General features: G+C 46.6%; 2 protein-coding genes across 6 annotated transcripts; one reads left to right on the top strand and one right to left on the bottom strand.

Annotated features, from left to right (window-relative positions):
• EME1 (essential meiotic structure-specific endonuclease 1) lies at positions 1-9,869 on the top strand. Of its 4 annotated transcripts, none has more exons than XR_003705124.2 (9): positions 1-126; positions 1,443-2,296; positions 2,527-2,654; positions 3,279-3,368; positions 4,078-4,190; positions 4,481-4,619; positions 4,839-4,954; positions 5,934-6,085; positions 9,207-9,343. XR_003705124.2 is itself a non-coding variant. In XM_028716775.2 (9 exons), exons 2-9 carry the CDS (start codon positions 1,492-1,494, stop codon positions 9,381-9,383), a joined length of 1,758 nt encoding a protein of 585 aa, XP_028572608.2. In that variant the 5' UTR covers positions 7-126; positions 1,443-1,491; the 3' UTR covers positions 9,384-9,869. The 4 variants fall into 4 exon arrangements, 3 of the variants coding, with proteins under 3 accessions (XP_028572608.2, XP_028572610.2, XP_028572613.2); XM_028716775.2 differs by having other exon boundaries at positions 7-126; positions 5,896-6,085; positions 9,207-9,869; XM_028716777.2 differs by lacking the exon at positions 1-126 and adding an exon at positions 148-310 and having other exon boundaries at positions 5,896-6,085; positions 9,207-9,869.
• LRRC59 (leucine rich repeat containing 59) lies at positions 8,486-21,723 on the bottom strand. 2 transcript variants are annotated; one of them, XM_028716783.2, is made up of 8 exons: positions 21,619-21,723; positions 19,054-19,209; positions 18,234-18,293; positions 17,362-17,520; positions 16,657-16,761; positions 15,419-15,491; positions 13,000-13,173; positions 8,486-11,872 (listed from the first exon to the last, which is right to left on the bottom strand). In XM_028716783.2, the coding sequence occupies exons 2-8, from the start codon at positions 19,156-19,158 to the stop codon at positions 11,628-11,630; spliced, it is 921 nt and encodes a 306-aa protein (XP_028572616.2). In that variant the 5' UTR covers positions 19,159-19,209; positions 21,619-21,723; the 3' UTR covers positions 8,486-11,627. The 2 variants fall into 2 exon arrangements, with proteins under 2 accessions (XP_028572616.2, XP_028572617.2); XM_028716784.2 differs by lacking the exon at positions 21,619-21,723 and adding an exon at positions 21,295-21,571.
• Between the last annotated feature and the right edge of the window lie 2,187 nt (positions 21,724-23,910).

Genomic DNA, 23,910 nt, shown 5'->3' with positions numbered 1-23,910 from the left:
GGGGAGAAGCGCCGCGTTTGAATGAGGCTCCGATTCCCGGGCTCCATCCTAACTGCTACGGGCTAGGAATAGGAGGAGGAGGAGGAGAGCGGCTGCTTCTGTTTCTGAGCCGAGAGAGAGAGAGAGGTACGTGCCCCTTCCTCCCTTTCCAAAGAGGCTGGGGGTGGTGGGTGGAGGGGGAGGAAGGCGCTCTGCACGTGCTCAGAAGCACTTTTCTCCTAGCTTCTCGCTCAGCATTCCAGGGACTCAACTGTTGAAAAACGAGTCTCCGGGGATGAAATTCAGACCTACCCCAAGGTGGGCTGACAAGGTGGGTCCTCTGAAGGCGCCCCCCGCCCCCCCCCCAGGACACACGGGGGTTTCTTGCTTGTTTGCTTGCTTATATTTCTATGCCGCTTTTCGTCCCCCGTGAATCGCAAAGCGGCTTACAAATCAAGAAAGAACCATTGCAGGACATCACAGACAAACATAGATAGAATAATGAACAAAATAATCAACAAAACCATTCAGATGCCAAGGAGATAAAAGAATTACACAACTTTTAGGAGACATCTGAAGGCAGCGCTGCATCGGGAGGTTTTTAAACGGTTGGTGGTTTCATTATGTTTTTAGATATGTTGTAAGCCGCCCAGAGTGGCTGGGGAAACCCAGCTGGATCAGCGATGCATAAATTATTATTATTATTATTTGTGATCTATAAAGCGCCATCAACAAAACAACTTAAAAAAAATAAGCTAAGCAGCACAATTGCAATAAAAGTCATAGATTCACAAAGTACTGCAGCTTTCGTTATCTGTTTTAGTTTGTTGGTGTTTTTAGTAATTTATGGTGCGGTTTTGTTGTATTGTTTAAAACACGCTATTGTACACCTCTTTGAGCAGGCTGGCCCTGAAAGTGGGCTTATAAATCATGAAATAAATAAATAACATAAAGGGTTTTGTTTTGTTTTTTAAATTCAGTCGTACATCATGAAATGAGGCGGGGGGGAATGTAATGTCCAGGCCTGTGGCTTTCGATATTACTATTGTTGATACTATTTGCTCTTTCACATTTTGCGGCAACCATATGGAGTGGCAGTCAGTACTCAGACCCTCCATGTCCTACCTAGCTGCTGGGGCCAGGTAGCCCCAGATGTTTGGGTCTGTGGATGTTTTCCTCTCCCAAGCACTTGCACAGTCTACAGCTCTTGATTCTTCCTGCTGGAAGGGGAACCTCATCAAGCTCCTGGGGCAGCCATTGCCAACCTAGGACCCCACAGGTCTTTTGGACTACAATGCCCATCAGCCTCAGGCAGATGATGGGAATTGTAGTCCATAGATGTCTGGATTACCCCAAGTTGGCGAAGGCTGCTGGGGGGGAATGATGATGCCCAATGTCTGCTTCTCGTGCCTAAGAGGTTGCGGCTGTTGTTTCGACTAAAACTTGGCGCTTCTTTCCCTCAGGCGGTCTCCGTTTCCCTGGCACTCCGCTCATCACGTGAGGCTGAACACCATGTCTCCAGAGTTGGGGGACAGTGATGATGAGGAGCTGCCAACCTTTGATTTCCTGAAGCAGCAGCCTCCAAGCATAAAAAGCGTTGTCCAAACTCCTCCTCTAGAAGAGAATGTGGTTGTGCTCTGCAGCTCAGACTCGGAAGATTCGTCCGTGGCCTCTCCTGCCTGGAAAAAACCACGTGGCAGCCAGGATTCGGCCAGGGCTCCCACTTGTCTGAAAGCGATAGTGCAGCTCAGCAGCGAGAGTGAGGAGGAGGAAGTTATTCCCTTGGCTGAAAGGCTCAAGAGGAAGCTTTTGACGTCTGAGCCTTCCTCCGCTTGTCCTTCGTATACTAGGATCCGGGAACTGAGCAAGCAAGACTCCGCTGGAGGAAACGGACTCTGCTCCATTGATGAGAAAGCGGTCACAGATTGCGGGCGGCTGTCACAGCTACCCAGAGGCCAAGGAACCCACGGAAGGGCTGTACCCAGTATATGGGAACTGTCAGATAGCGACCAGGAACTGGATTCATTGGATCCTAAGAAACAGACTGTGCTTCGCCCGACTGTTTGTGTCTCTGACCGCTTGGTTCAAAATGGCAGCTGTCAGGCGGCAGAGGAAAGCCTGAAACCTTTGCCTCTTCAGAGGAAAACAAAGTGCAGCCAGGAGGAACTGGGCAAAGCCCGGCAGAGGACAAATGAGCGGGAAACCCAGAAGATGCTGCAGCAACAGGAACGAGAGAGGAGGAAGGCCCTTGCTAACCGGTGGAAGGCCCAGAGGCCAGAAGAGTGTCTGAAACACATCCAAGCAGTCCTAGATCCAGGTACTGCCCCTTCACTTTTAGATCTGCTGGGTGTTAACTGCCTGCCTTCCCAATGGAACCCTATCCTGGTGCCGGCCCTACCATTTGGCAGAGCGTGGCAGCTCATGCAAGGGGTGTGTTGGGAAACAGAGCTGTTGCAAGCCCCACAGTTTGCTCGGAGTCACTTGAGGAGCTTCAGCAAGAGAAATGTATTGAACTGGCCCTGCAGCTGATCTCTGTCCTCTCCTTAGGTCTGTTACAGATTGAAGGTGGCGGGCTGGTGCTTACCGCTCTGCAGGCAATGGAGTGCAGCTGTGTGATTGAGAATCAAGCTGTTCCTTGCAGTATCACCTGGAGAAGGAAAACTGGACTAGGTCAGGTAGGATTACATTTCCTCAAAGGCTTCCCCCCCCCTTTTTTTCCCTTGTCTCTAGCGCTGAAGTCATAGTGGGAGGCGGTTGAACTGTTGCTGAGCTATCCCTGTGGTGATCTCCCTGATAGCACATCCTTTCCCACCCACCTTTCTGGTGCTTGTCGCGTACATTTAACAACATATCCGGCAATATCCTCCACGTTACCTGAGCAAATATGCCAAGAGTTATCCGTTTGTTTGCTAGAGCCTTGTGGAACGTACAATTTTGCAATCAAAGGAGGTCTTTTGCATTATATGAGCTGTGCGGCAACAAATTCCTCTAGAAACCTTTCAGTGACCATCAAGCTTTCTGATTTGGTAGCTAGAAAAAGATCTCCAGGACCTCCCCATTTTTGGTCTCCCAACATACCTCTCTTCGTTGCCCACAAACTTGCCCACACTCTGTAGCCAGAATTAGGTCCGTTCAACAAATATTCTTCACTCCCATTCGTTGGTTATTTCTCTCCTTCAAGAATTTGCCTTCCTCGTTCTGGAGCATACATAGCAGTTTATACATCCCTTGTTTCTTTTTAATAGCAATAGCCCTCTCCTTTGTACTGTTCCACCTTAAATGTTCTTTTGTTCCTCCAGGCTGAAGAAGACAACTGGACAGAAGAACCCAACCTTCTAGTCCTAGTTCTGCTAGAAGAATTTGTTGCTATGATCCATAACTATAAACAGGTGAGGTCATGCACGATGTAGTGTCTTAACTGCTACCCAAGTAACAGCTTGCACCATCTATTTAAAAACAATCTATCAATGTTCAGGCTTGAGGCCTATTGAGTCCTCCAGGCCTCTCTGCCAAGCCCTATCTATAGACTACATCCGCTTACCAGTCCTGCTCCATGTGATCAAATGCCTTTGCTTGGTTGTGATGTGTACTTGAACTCTGACAATACCACTTGCTTTCTGGATGGAGGGATGTGCCTGTTTGTGTGTAGGAACCTCTGGTTTCGGCAGGGCTGGAATGTAGCCCCCTGGGTGGCTGGGACTACCCAGCCAGATGGGCAGGGTATCACTAATAAAATTATTATTATTATTATTATTATTATTATTATTATTATTATTATTACTATACAGAGGTAAGAGACACACTGAAACACTTCTGCCTCTTTCCCTGCCCACCCCTGGTATGGTTCCCAACAAGATATCACAGTCCTTGAGCTGGAAAAAGTTCAATACCCTTGGTATATAGGAGGAGGCCCAGGTATTGTTTCATTCTGAAAAATTGGGGAGTGCATGAACCTGAAACTTCAGCTCTGCATATGGGTTTGTCCGGAGAGAGAATGTGAGCCTTACAATGCCAATTGGAGGTGGTGGTTTATTTGTTGTTTTAACTTTGGTCCGGGAATATATAGTCTCTGTTTTCTTGTATGTGTCTTGCCCCCAGGTTAGCATGGAAGGGCCCAATGAGACTCTGCAGAGCTTTGCGGCAAACGTCATGAAGAAAACCCCCGGGAAGACTCTGGCCCTGGCTGTAGTAGAACTAGAAAAATACTTCAGGTTAGAATGTTGCTCCCTCCCCACTGTGAACAGTCATGGCAATAGGCTCTTCAGCATCCCCCAGTCTCTGAGTCACAGGAAAAGCCATGCAAACTGGTGCAGCAAACACCGGTTTGCATCACCTGAGCAGAGCAGTATACGCAGACATGCAGTGCCTCCTGGACCCTTCTCAGTGGTGCCGTCTGTGGTTGCATGGCATATATATTTTACCACTGGGAATGCCGATTTTTAGCAATGCAAATAGTTGTTACCGCCAACGCGGGCTGTTCATTCCTTCTTTGTCCTCTCAGTTCTCACAAGCTCAAGTCACGGAAGAAACTGCAGCAAGCATTGCAGAGTGGCAGTGAGGCCCAGGAGCAGAGCAAACAGAGGAATCGGAGAGGAAAGGCAAATTCCGTCCCAAACCTGTCCAGACTGGACGTGGAAGAAGTGAGTGAGCATGGAGTCAGTGTCCCATGTGTTGCTTTTTTGTTTTGCTTCTTCCTCCAGGGTAAATTCTTCGGGACTACCCTGCCCAGGCACTTGGCTGATGAGTAAATACTATCATGCTGTGATGTCTCTGATGATGGAGACTAATCGCCAGGAGGGTGCAGAAGATGCCAGAGACTCGTAAGCTGCCTTGCTCACCATCATTCTTTGCCTTTGCAGGGCTTGGTGGCTCTGCAGCTTCAGACAGGTATCCAAGTTCGACTCCTCGAGAGCTGGAAGGAGTTTGCCGACTTTGCCAGTACGTTCACCAAGGCTGTGGCAGAAGCTCCATTCAAGTGAGTGAGCAAACGCTTCCCTGAGCACATCTCAGCAGCTTCGTTTTCTGGCGTGCTGCTGGGTTGTGTGGGCACCGGGCGCTCTCTCGAGTGCCGTGCCTTCTGGTGGAATCTAAAACACTGATTTTTTCCTTGGGGCCCACTTCCTGGCCTAATTGGGTCTAATTAGCACCCTAAGGGTCAGTATAGTACACAGGAATTCACATCTGGCTCAATCTCCCATTTAGCAACTGCTGCCTTAGTTTCAGATGCTACTTGAGGAAGCGTTGGAGGATTCCTACTAGGATTGGGGTTTCTCCTGCAAGGATGTGTTCCATTCCACTGCCAGTAGTGGTCTCCGGTCCTCTACGTCTGGCAGTCCCATTCTCCAAATTCCTGCCTCAAACACAACCATCTTTGGCCTTCACATTAGAGGAAAGTGAGGGCCAAGAATCTCCACTGCAGCCTGACAAGTGTCTCTCCTGCAGTATTTTAAGTGCACTTTGTATCTGAAACACGTAGTGAGCATACCTAGCAGCTGCAAAGAGTCTCTGGATATGTTACAGGAAAGAGAGTTGTCAGACCCATGGTAGAAACTTGACAGTTTTTCTCCTGCTGTAACATGTGAAGCAGGCTCAGTTCCTTGAAGTGACTGAGACACTCAGTTTGTGTACTTTAAAGCTCTTGATTTCAATGCTTTTTAATATCCTTGGTATTTGGAAAGACCTGACAGCGTTTGCGCAAGGTGCCGAGATTCTGAAAGAGCTCATCTCAATGTTCAGATGGAAATGTGAAAACAAACACCTTCTAATGTGTGCTTGACACATGGAAAGACCTACTCTTGGTATCTGTATGAGAATTTCCTTTCCTTGCTTTCTGCTGTGGACAGATAATTTCCTTACAGAGGAGCACAAGTGCCCATACATTTGTTCTGTTGTGTTTCTCGTTCACATCATTTGCAGAAGGGAACGAGATAAAACCAGCTTCTCCTTCTGCCTAGAGGGAGACTGGATCGGGGGGATGAAGGTGGACCGCTTTGGAAAGGGACTGCTGCAAGTTTGGAAGAGACAGATCCAGCAGTTTAACCGGGTCAGCCTAGAGACAGCCAATGCCATCGTGGCCAAATACCCATCTCCTCTACTTCTGAAACAGGTACGCTATTCTGCTGCCAAAGGAATACTGTATTCTAGGTTGTGAGCATTCTGTGCATGCGCACACACTCAAGATTCTGTGAAAATACACAGCTAGTCTGTATTCAACACAGAAACTCAGATCTTGGGAGCAATTATACATTGGTAACTTTAACTTAAATAGCTTATTCTGTATCCAGAATTTAGGCACTGTATAGTACAGGCTACCCAGTCTTGTGCTGTGAGTGATAAATGTAATTGATGTTGGAAGTTGCTTGCAACTTCAAGCCTGAATTATGTCCCACTATGTTTAATAATGGGATTTACTTCCAGGTCAGCCTGCACAGGATTGTGGCCTCAGTAACTAACCAGAGATGTGACTCAATACATCTGCCTCATGTAACTTGACTCTTATTAATGCATGCATGGTTCTGGCCCATTCTTAAGTGCAGTGGGTTTTACCTCCACTGTTGGGGAGACAGTGTGCTTTCAAATACCAGTTGTTGGGATTCACAATTCACAGTTGCACTTGGGTCCTGCCAGAGTGAGAATAGGGTGCTGAACTTACCGTATTTTTCGCTCTATAACACGCACCTGACCATAACACGCACATCGTTTTTAGAGGAGGAAAACAAGGGAAAAAATTCTGAATGAAACAGTGGATGTATCATTTTTGTGCTTCATGCTGTGGCCACAGACATGTGATCTGATGGTGAATTTGGGGTAGCTCAATGCAAAGATCCTGAGGATCCATGTGGATCCATGCTTTTTAACCACATTTTTGCACCATTGCAGCCCCAGGCAACAGTGGGTGTGTGATTTTTGGGGGGCAGGCTGCTATGTGATCTGATGGTGAATTTGGGGTGGCCCAATGCAAAGATCCTGAGGATCCATGTGGATCCATGCTTTGTAACTACATTTTAAGTGGGGAGTGAAGGAAAAACACAGAAGGGACAAGAGAGTGGTGTGCAGAGAAGCAGCTGGCTAAGAAAGCAGGAGAGGGATTTAACGGAAGGGAGGAAAGAAAGGCAAAAGTTTCCCCAAACCGAAGACAGCTCTCTCTCTCCTCCTGCATGTTTTCTGGCTGCCTGCGAGGAGCACGGAGAGGAATTAGAAGGAAAGACCTCTGCTTTCCCCTCTGCTTGCCTGGAGGGGAGGGGATTTGCCTGCTCTTTGTTCCGTTTGAGCAAACACAGCAACGAAACAGAGGAGGGTGGGCAGTAAGACCCTGAGGCAGAATGCAGGAAAGCAACCACTTCCTCTTTTCAGGTTTCCCTCTCCGACACAACGCACGATTGATTTTTGCTGATTTTTGTTCCTGCGCTCCCCTAATAGGCTCCAGGGACCCCCCCCCCCACATTCGCTCCATAACACGCACAGACATTTCCCCTTCCTTTTTAGGAGAAAAAATCTGCGTGTAATAGAGAGAAAAATACGGTAGATGGACCCCTGGTCTAATCCAGTACTGAACCTGAGAAAAGCAGCTGCTTCTGAGCTAGGCTCTCTTCTGGTTTTCCTCCCTCACTTATCAGCCACATATTGCCCAATCTGTGATAGAGATTGTTCTTCGAAAATGGCACAGGCAAAGATTCCACTGAAGGATACGTAGATGTGTTTTGATGGAACGCGTCACTACCTCAAGAGGTTCATGCAAGGTACCCAGCTCTTTGCAGAAGCAATTCAAGAGCACATTTCTGTACATGCTTATTTAGTGGACTTACTCCCTTGTCTATATGCAGCCCCTGTGCTTCAGTGAATCTGCCCTCCTGCCTTAGAACGGGATATCCAGTATGACGCAGAGAGTCCCTGTTAGACGTCTGTTCAATCCTCCCTCCCTTTTCATTCCAAAATGATGATTCCACAACTGCTGGGCACTTCAGTCTACCACTGAACTGCTCTCGTGATCAGGAAAGCATTGCTGCAGATCATTTGAGAGCCAGTGTGGTGTAGTGGTTAGGAGCGGTAGTCACGTAATCTGGGTAACCGGGTTCGCTTCCCCGCTCCTCCACATGCAGCTGCTGGGTGACCTTGGGCCAGTCATACTTCTTTGAAGTCTCTCAGCCCCACTCACCTCACAGAGTGTTTGTTGTGGGGGAGGAAGGGAAAGGAGATTGTTAGCCGCTTTGAGACTCCTTAAAGGGAGTGAAAGGCGGGATATCAAATCCAAACTCCTCTTCTTCTTCTTCTTCTTCTTCTTCTTCTTCTTCTTCTTCTGCTGCTGAACATTAACCAAACTTTGCATTCCTCTTACTATAAAGCTACCACTACTGTTCTCAGTGGAGACGGTGACTCCTTACATCTTTTTTTTAAAAAAACCATTTCTCTCCAGATATCCCATTTTGCATTTTTGAAGCTCATCCGTTTTCCTTTCCAGCGGCCCTTGCCGAGCTGTCTCTATGTTGCCATCTGCCTACTTCTCCAGTTTTGTTTTCAAGGTTCTTTTTATTTAGATTTTCCCATAATACAGTATAATTACAACTACAGAAGATACAAATCCAAGTAAGCAAAATTACAAAGTCCTCTCTTAATTAAAAGTAATTCTTGGCCCTTACCACCCACAGAGGACAGTAGCTCCTCCCAGCCTCTCACCCTGAGAGACTGACATCCCCCTGTCTCTAACTCAGGAGTCCTCCATCAAATCTCTACCATCTCCCAAGAGTATACAACTTCTCCCAGTTTTTTCAGTCTCTCAGTAACAGAACTGCTCACGCTATATTCAGTGGGCTTGGGGAGTGGTTGATTGCCACTTGAGTTATTTGCATGGCTGCATAAAGTCTTGCTCATAGGAAAGCTGTAACCATGGTGGTGGGAGGAGAGCTGGCAATGGGAGGCTTTGGCTAGGAATAACTAGCTAAAGGATCAATCGGCAGACTGCTCTCTTATCTAGACTACAAGCTTACTATGGGAAGTGCAATTATCCAATGTCGCAAAACTGCCCCAGCAATGGGGTTGTAGGTGGATAAATCATCTCTGGGGAAAAAAAGTGACTGTAACTTCAGGCTGGCTATATTGGCCAGCTGCTCTATGGCACATACTTGGCTTCCTTAGTAAACCATTCTTAGACTGATTCGGCAATTTAGTAGTTAAGTTTATTCATATATCGCATTTTGTGGTGTGTAACGTTATTTCTGTGTTACATTTAGGCCTATGACACCCGCCCTTCTCGTCAGGAGCGGCACAACCTCCTTGCAGAGATACCTGTCCGTCGTGGCGATGGAGTGACGGCTACTACAAGGCGGGTTGGCCCAGAGCTATCCAAACGGATTTATCTGCAGATGACTTCCCATAACCCTGACCTTTCCCTGGATGCTACTGGGTGATGTTGAACTATGTATTTTAAGCAAAAACTTTGTTCAAATCTTTTTTTTAATAGCGGGAAGAAATGTTAAAACTAAACGTTTTCTGAAAATATCAAATGCGTCGCTGCTTGGCACCCAGAAAGGACTCCTACTTTCCCCCCTTTATTCCTGCAACAGTCCTTATTAGGCAATCAAGTATTTCTTGGCTAACCAGGAATGATTGAGTTGTAGTTCTTTTATCAATCTTGGAAAGAAAACCCAGGCACAACCCCTGCCACTCTGCATCTACCCCCTTACTACTCAGGATAGAAACAGATGCTAAAGAAGAGATGGGCAGTGCTTGTTCTACACCAACATTATTCAGATATGTGTCAAATTAATTTTAAACGTTGCTAAAGAGGCTGGGCTTCAACAACTCTGACTTGAACATAAGAGGTGCCCATGTGCCAAAATAGAAACAGAATATTGATTTACTCACAGCTCAAAGCTATGTCCTATTTGTTCAAATTTTTTTTGTAAGAACCTAAGTCTCCTTAAAAGCACAAACTATGTAACAGATGTCTATTTGACTAGAGCTGTGCACATGGGTTATGTAACTTTACATATTAAATGCTTTACGGGAATTTGCTACAGGAAAGGAATCTCAAGTTGCATGTCCACCATTCTCAGCTACCTAAAGTCTTCTAATCCCTCTCTCCTTGCTGCCCTGGGATGACGTCAGTGACTTCAAATCCCGCTTCAAGGCCCACTTTTTCCATGAAGCCTTTTTTGCGCAATCCCCTTGTCCATATGCCCCACCTGAACCAAGTCTCTCATTTTAAGTTAGCAGAATCTCACCCTTCTTCCTCCCTGCTTACCCCACCTCCACTTTCATCTGCTGTTTCTCCTGTGACTAATTTTAACTTGCAAGCTCTCAGCCCAGGAGGGACTTGCGCTCTGTAAAGCACATGCCCATTGATAGTGCTATATAGCTATTGATTCAATTACACTGCTAGCACATGCCAGAGCTCTGCTTCTCCTCTTGGTTTTTTAGACTCTGCACAAATTAATTCCATTCTGATCTTAGGTGCATTTACTCGGGAGGTTTCACTGGATTTGGTGGGGTTTTACCCTAGGGAGGCTGCTGGGTTTGCCAGATATAATCTAGGAAGTAATTTCAACAGCTGGTAAAGCTGTTAAGTTACAGTAGTGGAAGCTGCCTGAGCAAGAGAGGTACTCGTGCTCTAAGCTGACCCACCAGGACACTGAAGGGTAGCAGGCAGGATCTGTGCGCCACACTAGATCCTTTGCACAATGGCAGAGGATAAGGCAAATGTGTTGCTTATTCGCTACCTGCTCAAACAAGCAAACGGGGAAAGTACAGTTGAGTAGAGAACTTTCTCAGGTAACTCGCACTAAGGAATAACGTCGTACGTTCAGGAGTACAGACTGTCAAGCTAAGATACAACAGGAAAAAGCACTTAGGCACAAGGACACAGGAACTGCACCCGGTTTGTTTGTTTTCAACCAATTCAAAAATGTAAAAAGCAAAAAATGTATATAATGAAATGACGTGTTAAACTTTGGGTGCAGATTTCACAATACTTTGATAAAACTTCCATTGGCTGGTATACAAATATCTGGGGAGAGAAGAATTAGGCATTGGCAGATGTGGATGTAGATATGCGTTTTCGAAAAACAGCATACCTTAGGTAGGTTGTCTTTACATTCCACAACCACCAGTTTCCACCTACAACTCAAACATCAAGCTGCTTAGAAAAATTACATATGCATATACGAAAGCTAATCTTAACCATGACTCCACTCTCCCCTGAATGAATACATTCAGTCCTCCTGGCTACAGTAGTTGTTTCCAAAGTGAGCACGTATTTGCTATAGCAGTAACACGCAAAGACAACATATACAAAAACTTCTTAAGATGACAAAAATAGGTATCACTTCTCATAGCAAGGCTGCTACTAAGGGCACTGTCTCTCCTCGCTTGCATACAGACCAGCAAGTCTGTATTTTGCAGCCCAGGAAAGGATCCACTATGGAGGAAGGGAATGGCAATAAATTCTGATTTACCGCAGGAACTGCAGTCGAAGCGAAGCAACCCGGGCAAGTGGTTTGGCGCTGTTTGAACTTTGGCCACCAAACCCAGCGTTGAAGGGCTGAAGGCAATTTCCACCAGAGCTTAATTCCATAGGAATCCTGGCTGCGCTGATGCAAAAAAACAAAAACAAAAAACCAGCAGGAGGTGGCACTGGCAAGGGGAAGAGTCCTTCAGGACTGCTGGGTGTTCGGCTGCAGTACGTTCTGAAGGATTTCGCGGCTTTGCAAAAGGGACAGCGCCTCCTCATAGAGCATGTTCACACGGACGCATATGGGCTGGTGCTGCAGCTCTGTAACCTTACAGACAGCCAGAGTACTGAGGGCACCAAACAGCAGGAACAGCAGCATCTTCAATAGGACTCTGGACCAGGACCGTTTGTGCTGGGGTGGGTGGGATGGATGGGAAAGCGAGGCCTCTGCAGAAACAAAGAACGGGCAAAGAATGAGAATTTATTTATTATGCTTTAACAGGCAACTCCACAAGCTCTGTAAATGCTGGCAACATCCTTAATAGCAGCAGAGGCTACTGTTGGCATCTAAATGATGCCCAAACATGGTTTGGATTTGCCCTAACTATTAACCAGGTGACAACGCAAAGTTTGCAAGATCGAACAACAACAACAATTCAATCTCTTCCCCACTCTTCCCCATAAGGTCCCAGGGCAGGTTTACAACAATAAAAAACACTTTAAAATCAGTTAAAACAATTTACAATCGTAAGAATGGGGGGAGGGTGTACATTTTAAATATAAATCCCAGGTGTTAAAGGCCGCAAGGTACAGAAGTGTGGCTTCAACATACAACAAAAGCTATACAATGAAGGCACTAGGCGCAACTCTGTGGGGGAGGGATAAGCATAAGGGCTGCTATAGAAAATGCCCTCTCCCAGCAGCCACCCTGCCAAAAAAAAAACCACTAGAGGGTGTCAGAATGACCAAGAGGGCCCCTTCTGTTTATTTTAACACCCAGCGGGAGTTCTGTAAGGAAGGAGGCGTTCTTTCAGATATTTGGAACCTGGGTCATTTAGGGCTTTAAACACCAATGCGCGAGCACTTTGAATTGGGTCCGAAATGAACAGGCAGCCAAAGCAAGGCTTTCAGAACAGAGAGTATATGTCAACTCTAAAAGGAACTCTAGCGGCTGCATTTGGAGCCGTTTGAAGTTTGTGAGTCATCTTCAAGAGCAGTCCCGTGTAAAGGCCATTGCAATGATCCAATCTGGAAGTTACCAGAGCATGGGGTGTAGTGGGGAAATCATGTCTGTCCAAAAGAGACCCTTGCTGGCAAACTAGCCTGGGCTCAAAATAAACAGTCCTAGTCCCCGAGGCCCACTGAGCCTCTGGTAGCAAAGTTGGAACCAGGAGTACCCCCAAGCTACAGACCTGCTCCTTTGCCAATTTATGAAGTTTAATTAAGGTAAGTTTTGTAAGGGTTTTTTTTAAAAAAAAAAAACACCAAAGCTATCTACTCTTGGTTTCCGTTATTTCTCCCTCTCACACATACTTTTTAATATAACAACAACAACAACAACAACAACAACTTACTTGGATTCTCGTCTTTTTCTTTCCTTGATTTTTTTGCCATTTCCTGCTTTACCGCTCTCATAGCATCATACTCCCGCCTTCGCCGTTCTTTCTCTTCAGCCTTTTCCCGCTTCCGGAGTTCCCTCTCTTGGGCTTCCCTCACTCGCTGCTCTGCTTCACGCTTCTTCTCCAGCTCTGAGTATACCGCACAAACAGAAAATGTTCATACGCTCTAGAAAACACTTCCATCGTTTACTTCTGCATCTGGTACAATAATGTGGCAGTGGTTGCTGCCCCGACACCCCCAAAGGAGAGCTGCAGCTGCAAGGTGCTTTAAGAATCTCCTGTGTTTTGCACCCTGTAAGCCCTACTGTCATGCTGAACTGGTGAACTTAATACTGTCGTACCTTGGTTGACGAACGCCTTAGCAGTCGAACATTTTGACTCCCAAACGCCGCAAACCTGGAAGTGAGTGTTCCTGTTTGCGAACATTCTTTTGGAAGCTGAACGTCCAGCGGGGCTTCTGATTGGCTGCAGAAAGTTCCTGCATCCAATCAGAAGCCTCACCTTGGAAGTCAAATGGACTTCCGGAACGGATTCCGTTCAGCTTCCAAGGTATGACTGTACAGGGAGTAAGTACATCCAGCAGTTTGTCTTCACTGACCACAACAGGAAAACATTAAATGCATCACCCGGTTCAGTGTGATAAGAGAAGTGATACCAAAGACTCCTTTAGGGACTGTGACCAAAGGTACTGCCTGTTGTTTAAATGTGCTAAAAGGTTGTGTAGCACCAGATTACTGATTGGGATTATGAACCATCTTACACCTGAACGACAGAAGTGGCACCTGGGACATGTTGGTTGAGTTCATTAGTGTTGTGGAGGGTAACACCCAAAATGCAAGTGTCGGAGGGACAAGCAAGGGGGGTGAAATGCATAGTTCTCCCCAATCACACGTGAAACGGGGGATCCAATCACAAGATCATGTGACACGTGGCCGAGGAGTGCTACACTCCCCCTCCGTTTTCCATTCTTTCCCCCAAGGTTTGCTCTCTTGTGGTACAGTGGTGCCTCGCAAGACGAACGCCTCGCAAGACGAAAAACTCGCAAGACGAAAGAGTTTTCCGTTTTTGAGTCATTCTGCAAGACGAATTTCCCTATGGGCTTGCTTTGCAAGAAGAAAGCCCATAGGGAAATCTCCGGGGACCTCTTTTAAATGCTGGCGGTGGGGAGCAAAGCCTTTCGCCCCCCTCCGGCCTTCAGAAGAGGTCCAGGAAGGCCGGCGGGGGCCGAAAGGCTTTGCTCCCCACCACCAGCATTTTAAAATCGCCCCGGGACAGCGGAGAAGTCTCCGCTGTCTCGGGGGCTTTTAAAATGCTGGCGGTCGGCAGCAAAGCCCTCCTGTCCCCGGAGCTTGCGGGGCAGGAGGTGGGGAGAAGGGCTTTTCTTCCCACCGCCAGCCTTCAGAACAGCCTTCTGAAGGCTGGCGGTGGGAAGAAAAGCCCTTGCCCCCCCCCCCCAGCCTTCAGAAGAGGTCGGGGGACAGACTGTCCCCGGACCTGGTCTGAAGGCGGTTTCCATAGGAACGCATTGATTGATTTTCAATGCATTCCTATGGAAAACCGTGCTTCGCAAGACGAAAAACTCGCAAGAAGAAAAAACTTGCGGAACAAATTAATTTCGTCTTGCGAGGCACCACTGTATCGGGGTTTGGCTATGAAGAAGCTGCAGGGTGGCAGGCATTGAGCAAGGACAGGAGTTCACCTCTCCTAAATCCAGACACCCTTTTGCTCCAAAGCTCAGACCTCTCCCTGCCACCCTCCACTTTGCATACGACTGGGTCTGACCTGGGTTTAAACCAACATCTGCCTCTGAAACTGTTTATTCTGTTTAAAAGGATAGGATAGGCGTAGAGAGACAGAACGGCCTTGAAGATAATCTAATCCAATTTCTGGGCAATGACGACATGGCTTCAAATAGACTGGATGATAATGTGCCTACGAAAGTACAGCAAATGGAAAGCTGGAAGAACCACAACTCATAAAAGCAGAAATGATTCCAGGATAATGCTCGTAATATGTACAAGTCTCCATTTCAATTACATTATTTTTTAAATGCAAGACTAAGTATAAACTTAGTGACAGAGAACTGATTCATGTGATCATTTCGAAGGTGAAGGGTCATCACAGGTTAATCATTTCCCCTCCCCGACGGTCACATAATAAGAGTCTTGTGAAATGGGCTCCCGGCAGTTGGGTGGGGGGAGATACTGAGGGTGGAATTCAGTGGGGTTTGTGTGTAGGGAATGTGGTCCACTCGTCGCAACAAGACTTCCCCCTCCTCCCCATGCATGCCACCCAAACATGTTCTGGGGATTCCTCCAGCCTCCCAGAGCAGATTTATGGGGCATGGAAAGGGAACCAGGGTTACTAAGCCTACCTCGCTCTAACTGTAGTTTTCGTTCCTTCTCACGATCCAGCTCAGATTGGATGGCCCTCATATGCTGGAGTACCTTTTGAGATTCAAGACGTGTGATTAGCTTTCACAATTACAAGAAGCAGGGAGAATGTATAGCCACAACCAGCATAAAGGATGTACAGTGGTACCTTGGTTCTTGAACTTAATCTGTTCTAGGAGTCCATTCGACTCCCAAAACCATTCAAAAACCAAGGCGTGGCTTCCGATTGGCTGCAGGAGCTTCCTGAACTCAAGTGGAAACCGCGTCGGACGTTTGGCTTCCAAAAAACGTTCGCAAACCAGAACGCTTACTTCCGGGTTTGCAGCATTCGGGAGCTGATTTGTTCAGCAACTAAGCCATTCAAGAACTAAGGTACCACTGTAACAGCATCTTCTTTAATATGCAAACAAGGCAAACTAAGGAAAGACGTTTATGAAGGTTCAGTTGATTTGGCCAACCTGCCTTTGAGGAGAGCTGTCTTTCTGACCACTTATACAGAATTAGAAAATTCAAGTGCTGTGTGGTCCAGTGCCCTCGTTCCCCGAAGACAGGACCAACCCTATCAAAAACAAGGGATGTCTGCAGAGCTAATTCCAGATGAATGAAGCAAGTGAGCACGGTCACACACAGGGCATGGGGGGAGGGGGTGCAGACCCACCAACCCCTAAAAATTAGCAACAAGTTAATTGCTAATACATGGCCTTTCAAAAAAAAGGGAGTTTCCTCTCTGTTTGCTCTTGAATACCAGTGAGTAAAAAAGGCAGATGTGGCATTCAGATTAGCAGCCTAACAACAACACATACATCTCTTCCCATACCCAAAACACCATCCTGAACCTATGTTCCAGTGCAACAGTGTACTCCTCTGATTACCCTAATGCTTGCATGTAAAAATATGTGTTCCAAATTCCTCCCATGTTGCCCACTACAAGCTCTGAGCCAATTTGGTATTTCTAGTCCAAATGTATATAGCAGTGTGGTAAGGTTAACATCCCAAAACTAATTAAATTTTATTTTATATATATAAAAAGATTGGCCACAAAATGGGAGTGCACATTTGATATGTGCATTTCTTTTTAGGTTTAGAGTTGTTGTTTTTTTATCTTTGGTTTATGACGCAAATTGAGCCTTGGACTGGGATGCATAAAAATTCATGAGAGGATAAATACAAATAGCCAGCCGAATAGATAAGGAAAGTAAGTGAGAATAAAGTGCTTTACCCTGGCAGCAGCCTGTTTACATTGCTTTTCATCCAAGCAATCCCCCGCTACCTTCGCCAGGGCAGCCTCCAGAGGGTTGTCCTTCAGATCCAGCCACTTCAGGTTCTGAAAAGGGGAAACGCAGAGAAAAGGAGACCAAATCATTTGTTATGATTTTCTCTTTTTGAAACTTTTTTTTTTCAAGTTTAACAAAAAACCAGCAAAACAAAAAGATGGAATGGAACATTACGTCCAGGTATACTGGGAAGCCAGGTAAGCAACCCCACCAACTGCTATTGGTTTAACCAATGGAAAGCATGGCAAGAAAATGAAAGAAGGGATAAGGATTCCCAAGACGATTGCTTGAGTGAAACACACAGTGCATGCTAGTTGGCCAATATAACTTTTTTTTCATTCACGGGGAACCCCATGGAACACAGCTTGAGAAATGCTGTTCTAACAGATCAAACCATGAATAGACAGCCATTCAATACTATCACACATGGAGAGGTAGATCAATTTTGCCAAGAGCTTGCTCAAACTACCAAGGTTTCTCCAGAGCCAGCAGCTGCATAAATGGCAATAAAGATCTGAACTTTCACCTCTCTGCCCCCAGCAACATTTGATTTCCACCAGGGAAGTAAGCCTCAGATAAATCTCAAAAAAGGTTCTGAGCTGAAGCTCAATGTCTTTCTTAAGGCACGAGCTGGAGAGTGAAAACGTTACCTTGAGTTGTGCAAAACTGACTGGCAAGGTAACCAATCGATTGTTCAGAAGGTCCAGGTGTTGCAAGTTGACCAAGCGACCAAAGTCCGAAGGCAGTTGCTGAAGCTGGTTTTTACTAAGGTCCAATTTCACCAGGTGGGTCAAGCTGCAGAATTCTGACTGCAACCAAAAAACACAAGTGAAATAGAGTCCAACCACCTTCTTAACCCAAAGCTGAGGCATTTAGCAAACTGAGCAGTTACAGATACGGTTAAGGATTTCCAAAGACCTACGGCAGCCCAGTCTCTCACCCAAGCTATTCACGTGAAGGAGCCATTCCCTCTAATCTTAGGCCTGCAAGTAGAGGAAGATACACACAAAGCATCTTCTAAGGGAAAAGAGACAATAAACCATTGTTCCTTCAGTTCTACCCTTTAACCCCAGAGCCCCTTAGTATCAATCTCTCCCCAACACCCTGGTAGAGAGACCTGTAAATCAAAGATATGCATCATTACTCTAGCTATTTATCCATTTTGAGATGAAAGTATCTGCCATCAAAACTTGTATCTGTGCTTCTGAAAGTAAGTAGCTGTACTTGCATCTATCTTTTACAGTAAGTCATTGGCCAAAATTGCCCTTCTAGTGAATGTGGCCTCAACATTCACTCTTACTAGGGGATATGAGAACTGCAGCTATTACTACATTAGGTGCTGTGTATAAAAAATGTATACAGTCTCACCCTCTTAAGTAGTACGAACGTTAATAAATAATAATGCAATCTCATCCTACACTTAAGTACAGTCCACCTTCTGCATTAAAGAGTAGGATGAGATTGTATTATAATACATGTTTCTATATAAAAAGTTTGTAGATAGGATACAGTTGAAACTTACTGGCAAAGTAGTAAGGTTGTTACAGGACAAATCTAAAATGGTAGCCTTGGAAAGCCCTGCCTGAAAAAGAATCAGAGAACCAAATTAGCAGTGAAATCCTATGCTTGTTTCCTCAGAAGCAAGTCCTGCCTTGACCAAAGGGGCTTAACTTCCTAGCGTGTGTAGTCAGGATTGTAACACAGGTCTACAATACACCTTTTAACAGTGACCATTGGCATATGAAATGTTAGTATCGCATCACGGACCTTTATTCTAGAAATGGGAGTTTTCAGAATTCTACATCTGCCACAATATGGATCAAACTCCCACAACTTCAATTAACTAAATTAGCTATATTACCTAAATGCTTCTTTATCATACATACACTTCCATGTTGATGCTGATTTAAATATTTCATTACAAGGTTTGTCAAATGAATTAGGAACAAATTATTTTTGTCTTTTAAGTAGACTGGTTGTCCTGCTAGCTAAAGCTTTCTGCCTACATGGCCATTATCAATTTGTTTCCTATTTTCCAGAGGTGGGGGGGGGGGGGGGACGGGATCCAAAATTGCTACCTGCTTACAATCCACTCACCATGGCAAGCAACCCTTTATTTCTGGTGAAGACCAAAACCAGCTGCACTTTGGTGAAGCGGTATGATCAGTCCCAATGACCACCCATTTTTGGTTGGTCACAGAGACCCTACTAGTTGAAAGCATATTTTTAAAGTACATATTAAAATTCAGATTAACCAGTTTACCATTTTACAAGAGCCTGTACATTTATGCAGGCTACAAAGTATTACAGAATTATTTGGCTTATTCTACAGAGATACCAACCAGTTCTTTCACTGGCACCTCATTCAGGTCACACAAGCTCAAGTCCAACTCATTGCCCTCCAGTTTGTCTTTTAGATTCACTCCTTTTCCTCCAGATTTTGCCATAATCTTCAATAGAGCAGTCTCCCAACGAGCCTGGTGAATATCCTTGTGTTCCTAGAGAGATAAAAAGATTAAGGCTACATACTCACTAGTAAGCAAGCCCCACAGTACTTACCGTATTTTTCGCTCTATAGGGTGCACCGGACCACAGGGCGCACCTAGGTGTGTTTTTTTTGGGGGGGGGGGGAATAAAGAAAAAATATATATACCCCGCTGGCTGTATTGGTTCCTTTTTAGCCGCGGGGCTGGGGCGGGGGAAGCCCGGGCTTCCCCCGACCCCAGCTCCCAGAACGGTCCGGGAGCGGGGGCGAGGTTGCGCGCAACCTCGCCTTCACTCCTGGAGCTTGCTGCTATCCGCAAACCTTCTGAGCCCGGCGGGAACTCCCGTGGGCTCCAAAGGCTTGCGGATAGCTGCCCAAAGCCTGGGGTGCGCTGCGCAGCGCTCCCCAGGCTTTGGGCTGCAGGCTGCTATCCGCAAGCCTTCGGAGCCCAGCGGGAACTCCCGCCAGGCTCCGAAGGCTTGCAGATAGCTTCCTGAAGCCTGGAGAGCGAGAGGGGTCGGTGCACACCGACCCCTCTCGCTCTCCAGGCTTCAGCGAAAGCCTGCATTCGCTCCATAGGACGCACACACATTTCCCCTTCATTTTTGGAGGGGAAAAAGTGCGCCCTATAGAGTGAAAAATACGGTACTTTGGTTAGCTTCATATTGGGACACTTAAGCAGTGCACCCAATTCTCAATAATAAAGAAACAGGCCAGAATTATTATTATTTTAATTGTCAGTGGGAAATGGTTGAGGTGGCGTGACTTTCCTGCTCAGCTGGAAAGTACAGGTTAAAAGGAGGTTTAGGTCAAAAGGAGAGAGGGTCACAAGGGCGCTCAGTTGGCTTTGGACCATTGCCAAGACTGCTGAAATTTACACGTAGCAGCAGAGGATTTGCAGCATAGTCTGTGGCGCACATGTTGGATACCTTGCACTTGACGTTTGAGACTGTAAAGAGATCCACCTGACCATAGTAGACCTCCTTATCATTAACATAATTGCAACAGACACCAACCAACATGTGGAAGGTGAACCCTGACCACAGCATAAATTAAATACTGCAAGATCCCCCATAGTTGAGTACCATGCATCATTATACCACACCTGGGGGGGACCCTTTAGCGAGGGCCACAGCACCCAATGTCAAACCAGTGGGCAGTTTTCTCCCTCACCACATTTCCCCATATGAATGAATGGCCACTTGGATGGTAAAGTCCAAATGAGTGCACTTGGGAATATCACTGAAAATGCAGGCACTGTAACTCCAGCCACACATAATCAACCCTGCCAGCTCCCAAGCCCTGCCTGGGGTTTCCTTTTTTGGGGAGGACAGAGCAAAACATTAGGATGTGGTGCTCACAGAAAAATCAATTTATAATCCCTTTATAGAGATGCATCATGAGACCTTTTCTTCGACTTCCCTGATAAGAGGCTCTCTGCGCCTTTCCCAATATTGTTGACAAGTACAGAAATCTGGCAGGTGGCTTTCCTCCCCCCCCCCCCAACCATCTGCATCTCCACAGTGGGGAAAATCACACCTGTTTCCATCTCTAGCAGACAACGAAATGTTTAAATGCAGAGAGCCTATGTCAGCAAGAAATAAAAAGCAGTGGGGCAGGGGCCCCATGCCTAGGCTAACAACTCCTCCTGGCCAACTCAGTGAGCCAGGGGTGAAACTGGGGCAAAGAAGTCACACCTCCAATCTCCCCACCTATGGTTGTCACCTTTGTTCTGGCAAAATACAGGACAGGACAGGGCTTTTTTTTTTTTTCATCTGGTGCTGAAGTGACTTCAAAGCAATCCATTACAATCTGTTGCAACCTAACAGCATGGCCCCTCTGGAATCTGTCACACTTTGCACACACACGGATTTGCAAATCTGTGCTTGGCTCCCTAGACCTTTCACACACCCTTTCAAACACGTGCATTTGGAGAGAGAGAGAGAGAGAGAAGACCTGATATACTGGACAAAACTCTTTGATCAATACAGGACGCAGCATTTTTTCGTTTAAATACGGGATAATCCTGCATTGTAGCAGGACAGGTGGCAACCCTATTCCCCCACCCCTCGCATCCCACCATGCTTGCTCTTTGGACCTCTCGCAAGAGGCTCCCCCTGCACACGCGGCAGACACGTTTCCCTCCTCCCCAACTCCGGCGCCCGGGCGGGATACGCCCGCGTGGCTCCCACGGTCAGCAGCCTCGCCTCGCTCTGCCTCCGCCTCCCTCTGTGCCGTCCAGCACGGCAGGCAAGCAGTGTGGGCGTGGGGCTCAGACACGCAGCATTACGGGGCTGCTGCACTGAAAAGAGCAAAAAAAAGGGGGGGCGCAAAGGGAGCCGTCCCCAAAACGCAGCGGGCGGGCGGGGGTGTCCCGTCTAGGAATCCCCCCTCCCTGCCGCTATCCCTTCACCTCACTCACCTCGCCCCCGCCCCTCCAGCGGAACTGCTGACGCTCTCCTGCCCGTGCCAGCCACTTCCGCACCCGCCTCCTCTCGGAGCGCCTTTCCCGGGAACCAGCGAGAGAAGCCGGCGAGAGCGGCTCGCGGAAGTCGTGTACGGAAAGACGCGATAGCGGCCTCTGGAGGCTGCCAGAGGTCACAGCCTAGGAGGTCTCGCTAGGCAGGCAAAAAAAGGTAAGGATTAACAAGAGTCGACGCGGGGAGCCAAGTTTGCCGCCGCCTTTGTCGGTGTGAGGGGAAGAGTTGTGGTAGGTTGTTGCCTAATTGTGATACATACACACCCACCCCTACACGCCTTTGCCCCACAGCTTAAATTAAAGAAGAAAGAGAAACCAGAAGACCTTCTTCGGCAACTTGAGTGCCCCTTTTCAACTTAAGAGCAAATATGCTGGTCCAGATATGTTGTGCACGATGCAAAACCAGCTGCAGTATTGAAAGAAAGGCAGAAACTTGACATTTACCACAGTCTTCTGTCTTTTCGTCTATTATTATTATTATTATTATTATTATTATTATTAGTGCTTTCCCCCCTAGAAAAATAGGTGCCGGTACTCACCAGGAAGTTGTTACAGTGAATGTCAGACTTTTTAACCAAAAGAAAGAAAAAGAAGAAGAGGTGCCTTTACTCACCATGAAGTTGTTACAGTACATGCCACACTTTTTAACCACAAAAAGAGGTACAGGTACTGCGTGCCCCTGAGTACCACCTTGAGAAAAAGCACCTATTATTATTATTATTATTATTATTATTATTTATTAAATTTGTATACCACCCTATACCTGCAGGTCTCAGGGTGTTTACAACATAAAATCACATTATAAAAACACAAACTACATAACAAAATCAACCCAATAAGCGTCCTCCTCCCCAACACATTTCATAATAGGGCATTAGATGTCAATCAGTCAAAAGCCTGGTTAAAGGGCATCGTTTTTGCCTGGCACCTAAAGGTGTATAATGAAGGCACCAGGCAAACCATTGGCAGTAGGTGGGTGGGATAGGGAGCAAAACACATCTCTTTGAAAGGGTGCATGTTTTGTTCAGATTCAGCCCCATGGAATTCAGTGAGACTTATTCCCAGCAAGCCTCAGGGCTGGCCTGCCCATGAGGTGGGATGAAGCAGCTGCCTAAAGTGGCGGGATCCCATGGGGCAGTGCTCCCTTAGGTGCCCCACCTGCTTTTGCTGCCACTGGGGTTGCACAGCTGTGGCTTCTGGCGAGATCTCACTGGAAGCCACTGCCAATAAGTGTGGCTTTTGGGACGACACCTTCCTGTTTCACATCAGGCAGCAAAATAGAATGGGCCGCTCCTGGCAAGCAAACCCAAGATCAGGCTGCTTATTCATCAATCACCCCTCCTCTCACAAATCTCTAACTTGTATCTGGATTTGCACAAGGGAGAGTTGAAAGAAAGAGGAGCCTACTGCGTTCATGGTGGATTTATTACACAAAGCAGTCTCCACAGTAGTTTCCAGCTTTTATGGACTCATAAAAACTGAACCATAAGTGGTTTACCGTGGCTTTTGGTGGCTTTTCTGGTTCATCACGTGGCTCATTTCCTACCATGAAAAATCTGCCTCCAGACCTTTCTGAGTTATGTAATACTACCTAAAACATGACGATGCTTACTGAGACAGAATTGTTAAGCTCCTTGCTGTCTACAAAGCAAAGGCTGTGACATCGCTGTGAATTGATTTAGGAAAGAATATATGTATTTGTTTAAAGCAAAATAAAAGTATATATATATATATAAAGGAAAGAATAAGGGATTTGTAAGGCTAAAGGTAAAGGGACCCCTGACCATTAGGTCCAGTCGTGACCAACTCTGGGGTTGCGGTGCTCATCTCATTTTATTGGCCGAGGGAGCCGGCGTACAGCTTCCAGGTCATGTGGCCAGCATGACTAAGCCTCTTCTGGTGAACCAGAGCAGCGCACGGAAACGCCATTTACCTTCCTGCTGTAGCAGTACCTATTTAACTACTTGCACTTGGCATGCTTTCGAACTGCTAGATGGGCAGGAGCTGGGACCGAGCAACGGGAGCTCACCCCATTGCAGGGATTCGAACTGCCGACCTTCTGATCAGCAAGTCCTAGGCTCTGTGGTTTAACCCACAGTGCCACCCACGTCCCATTTGTAAGGCTAGAGAACACCTAATTTGTCCCCTTTCACCAAAGGGCTTTCACTATCCAAACTTGACCTATCCTCTGAATTAGAGTACCAACCAGAAGAATGCAGGAGGAGATACAAGTAG

Source organism: Podarcis muralis, chromosome 2, assembly GCF_964188315.1.
Source record: "Podarcis muralis chromosome 2, rPodMur119.hap1.1, whole genome shotgun sequence".
Lineage (NCBI taxonomy): Eukaryota > Metazoa > Chordata > Lepidosauria > Squamata > Lacertidae > Podarcis > Podarcis muralis.
This window is presented reverse-complemented; position numbering and strand designations above follow the sequence as displayed.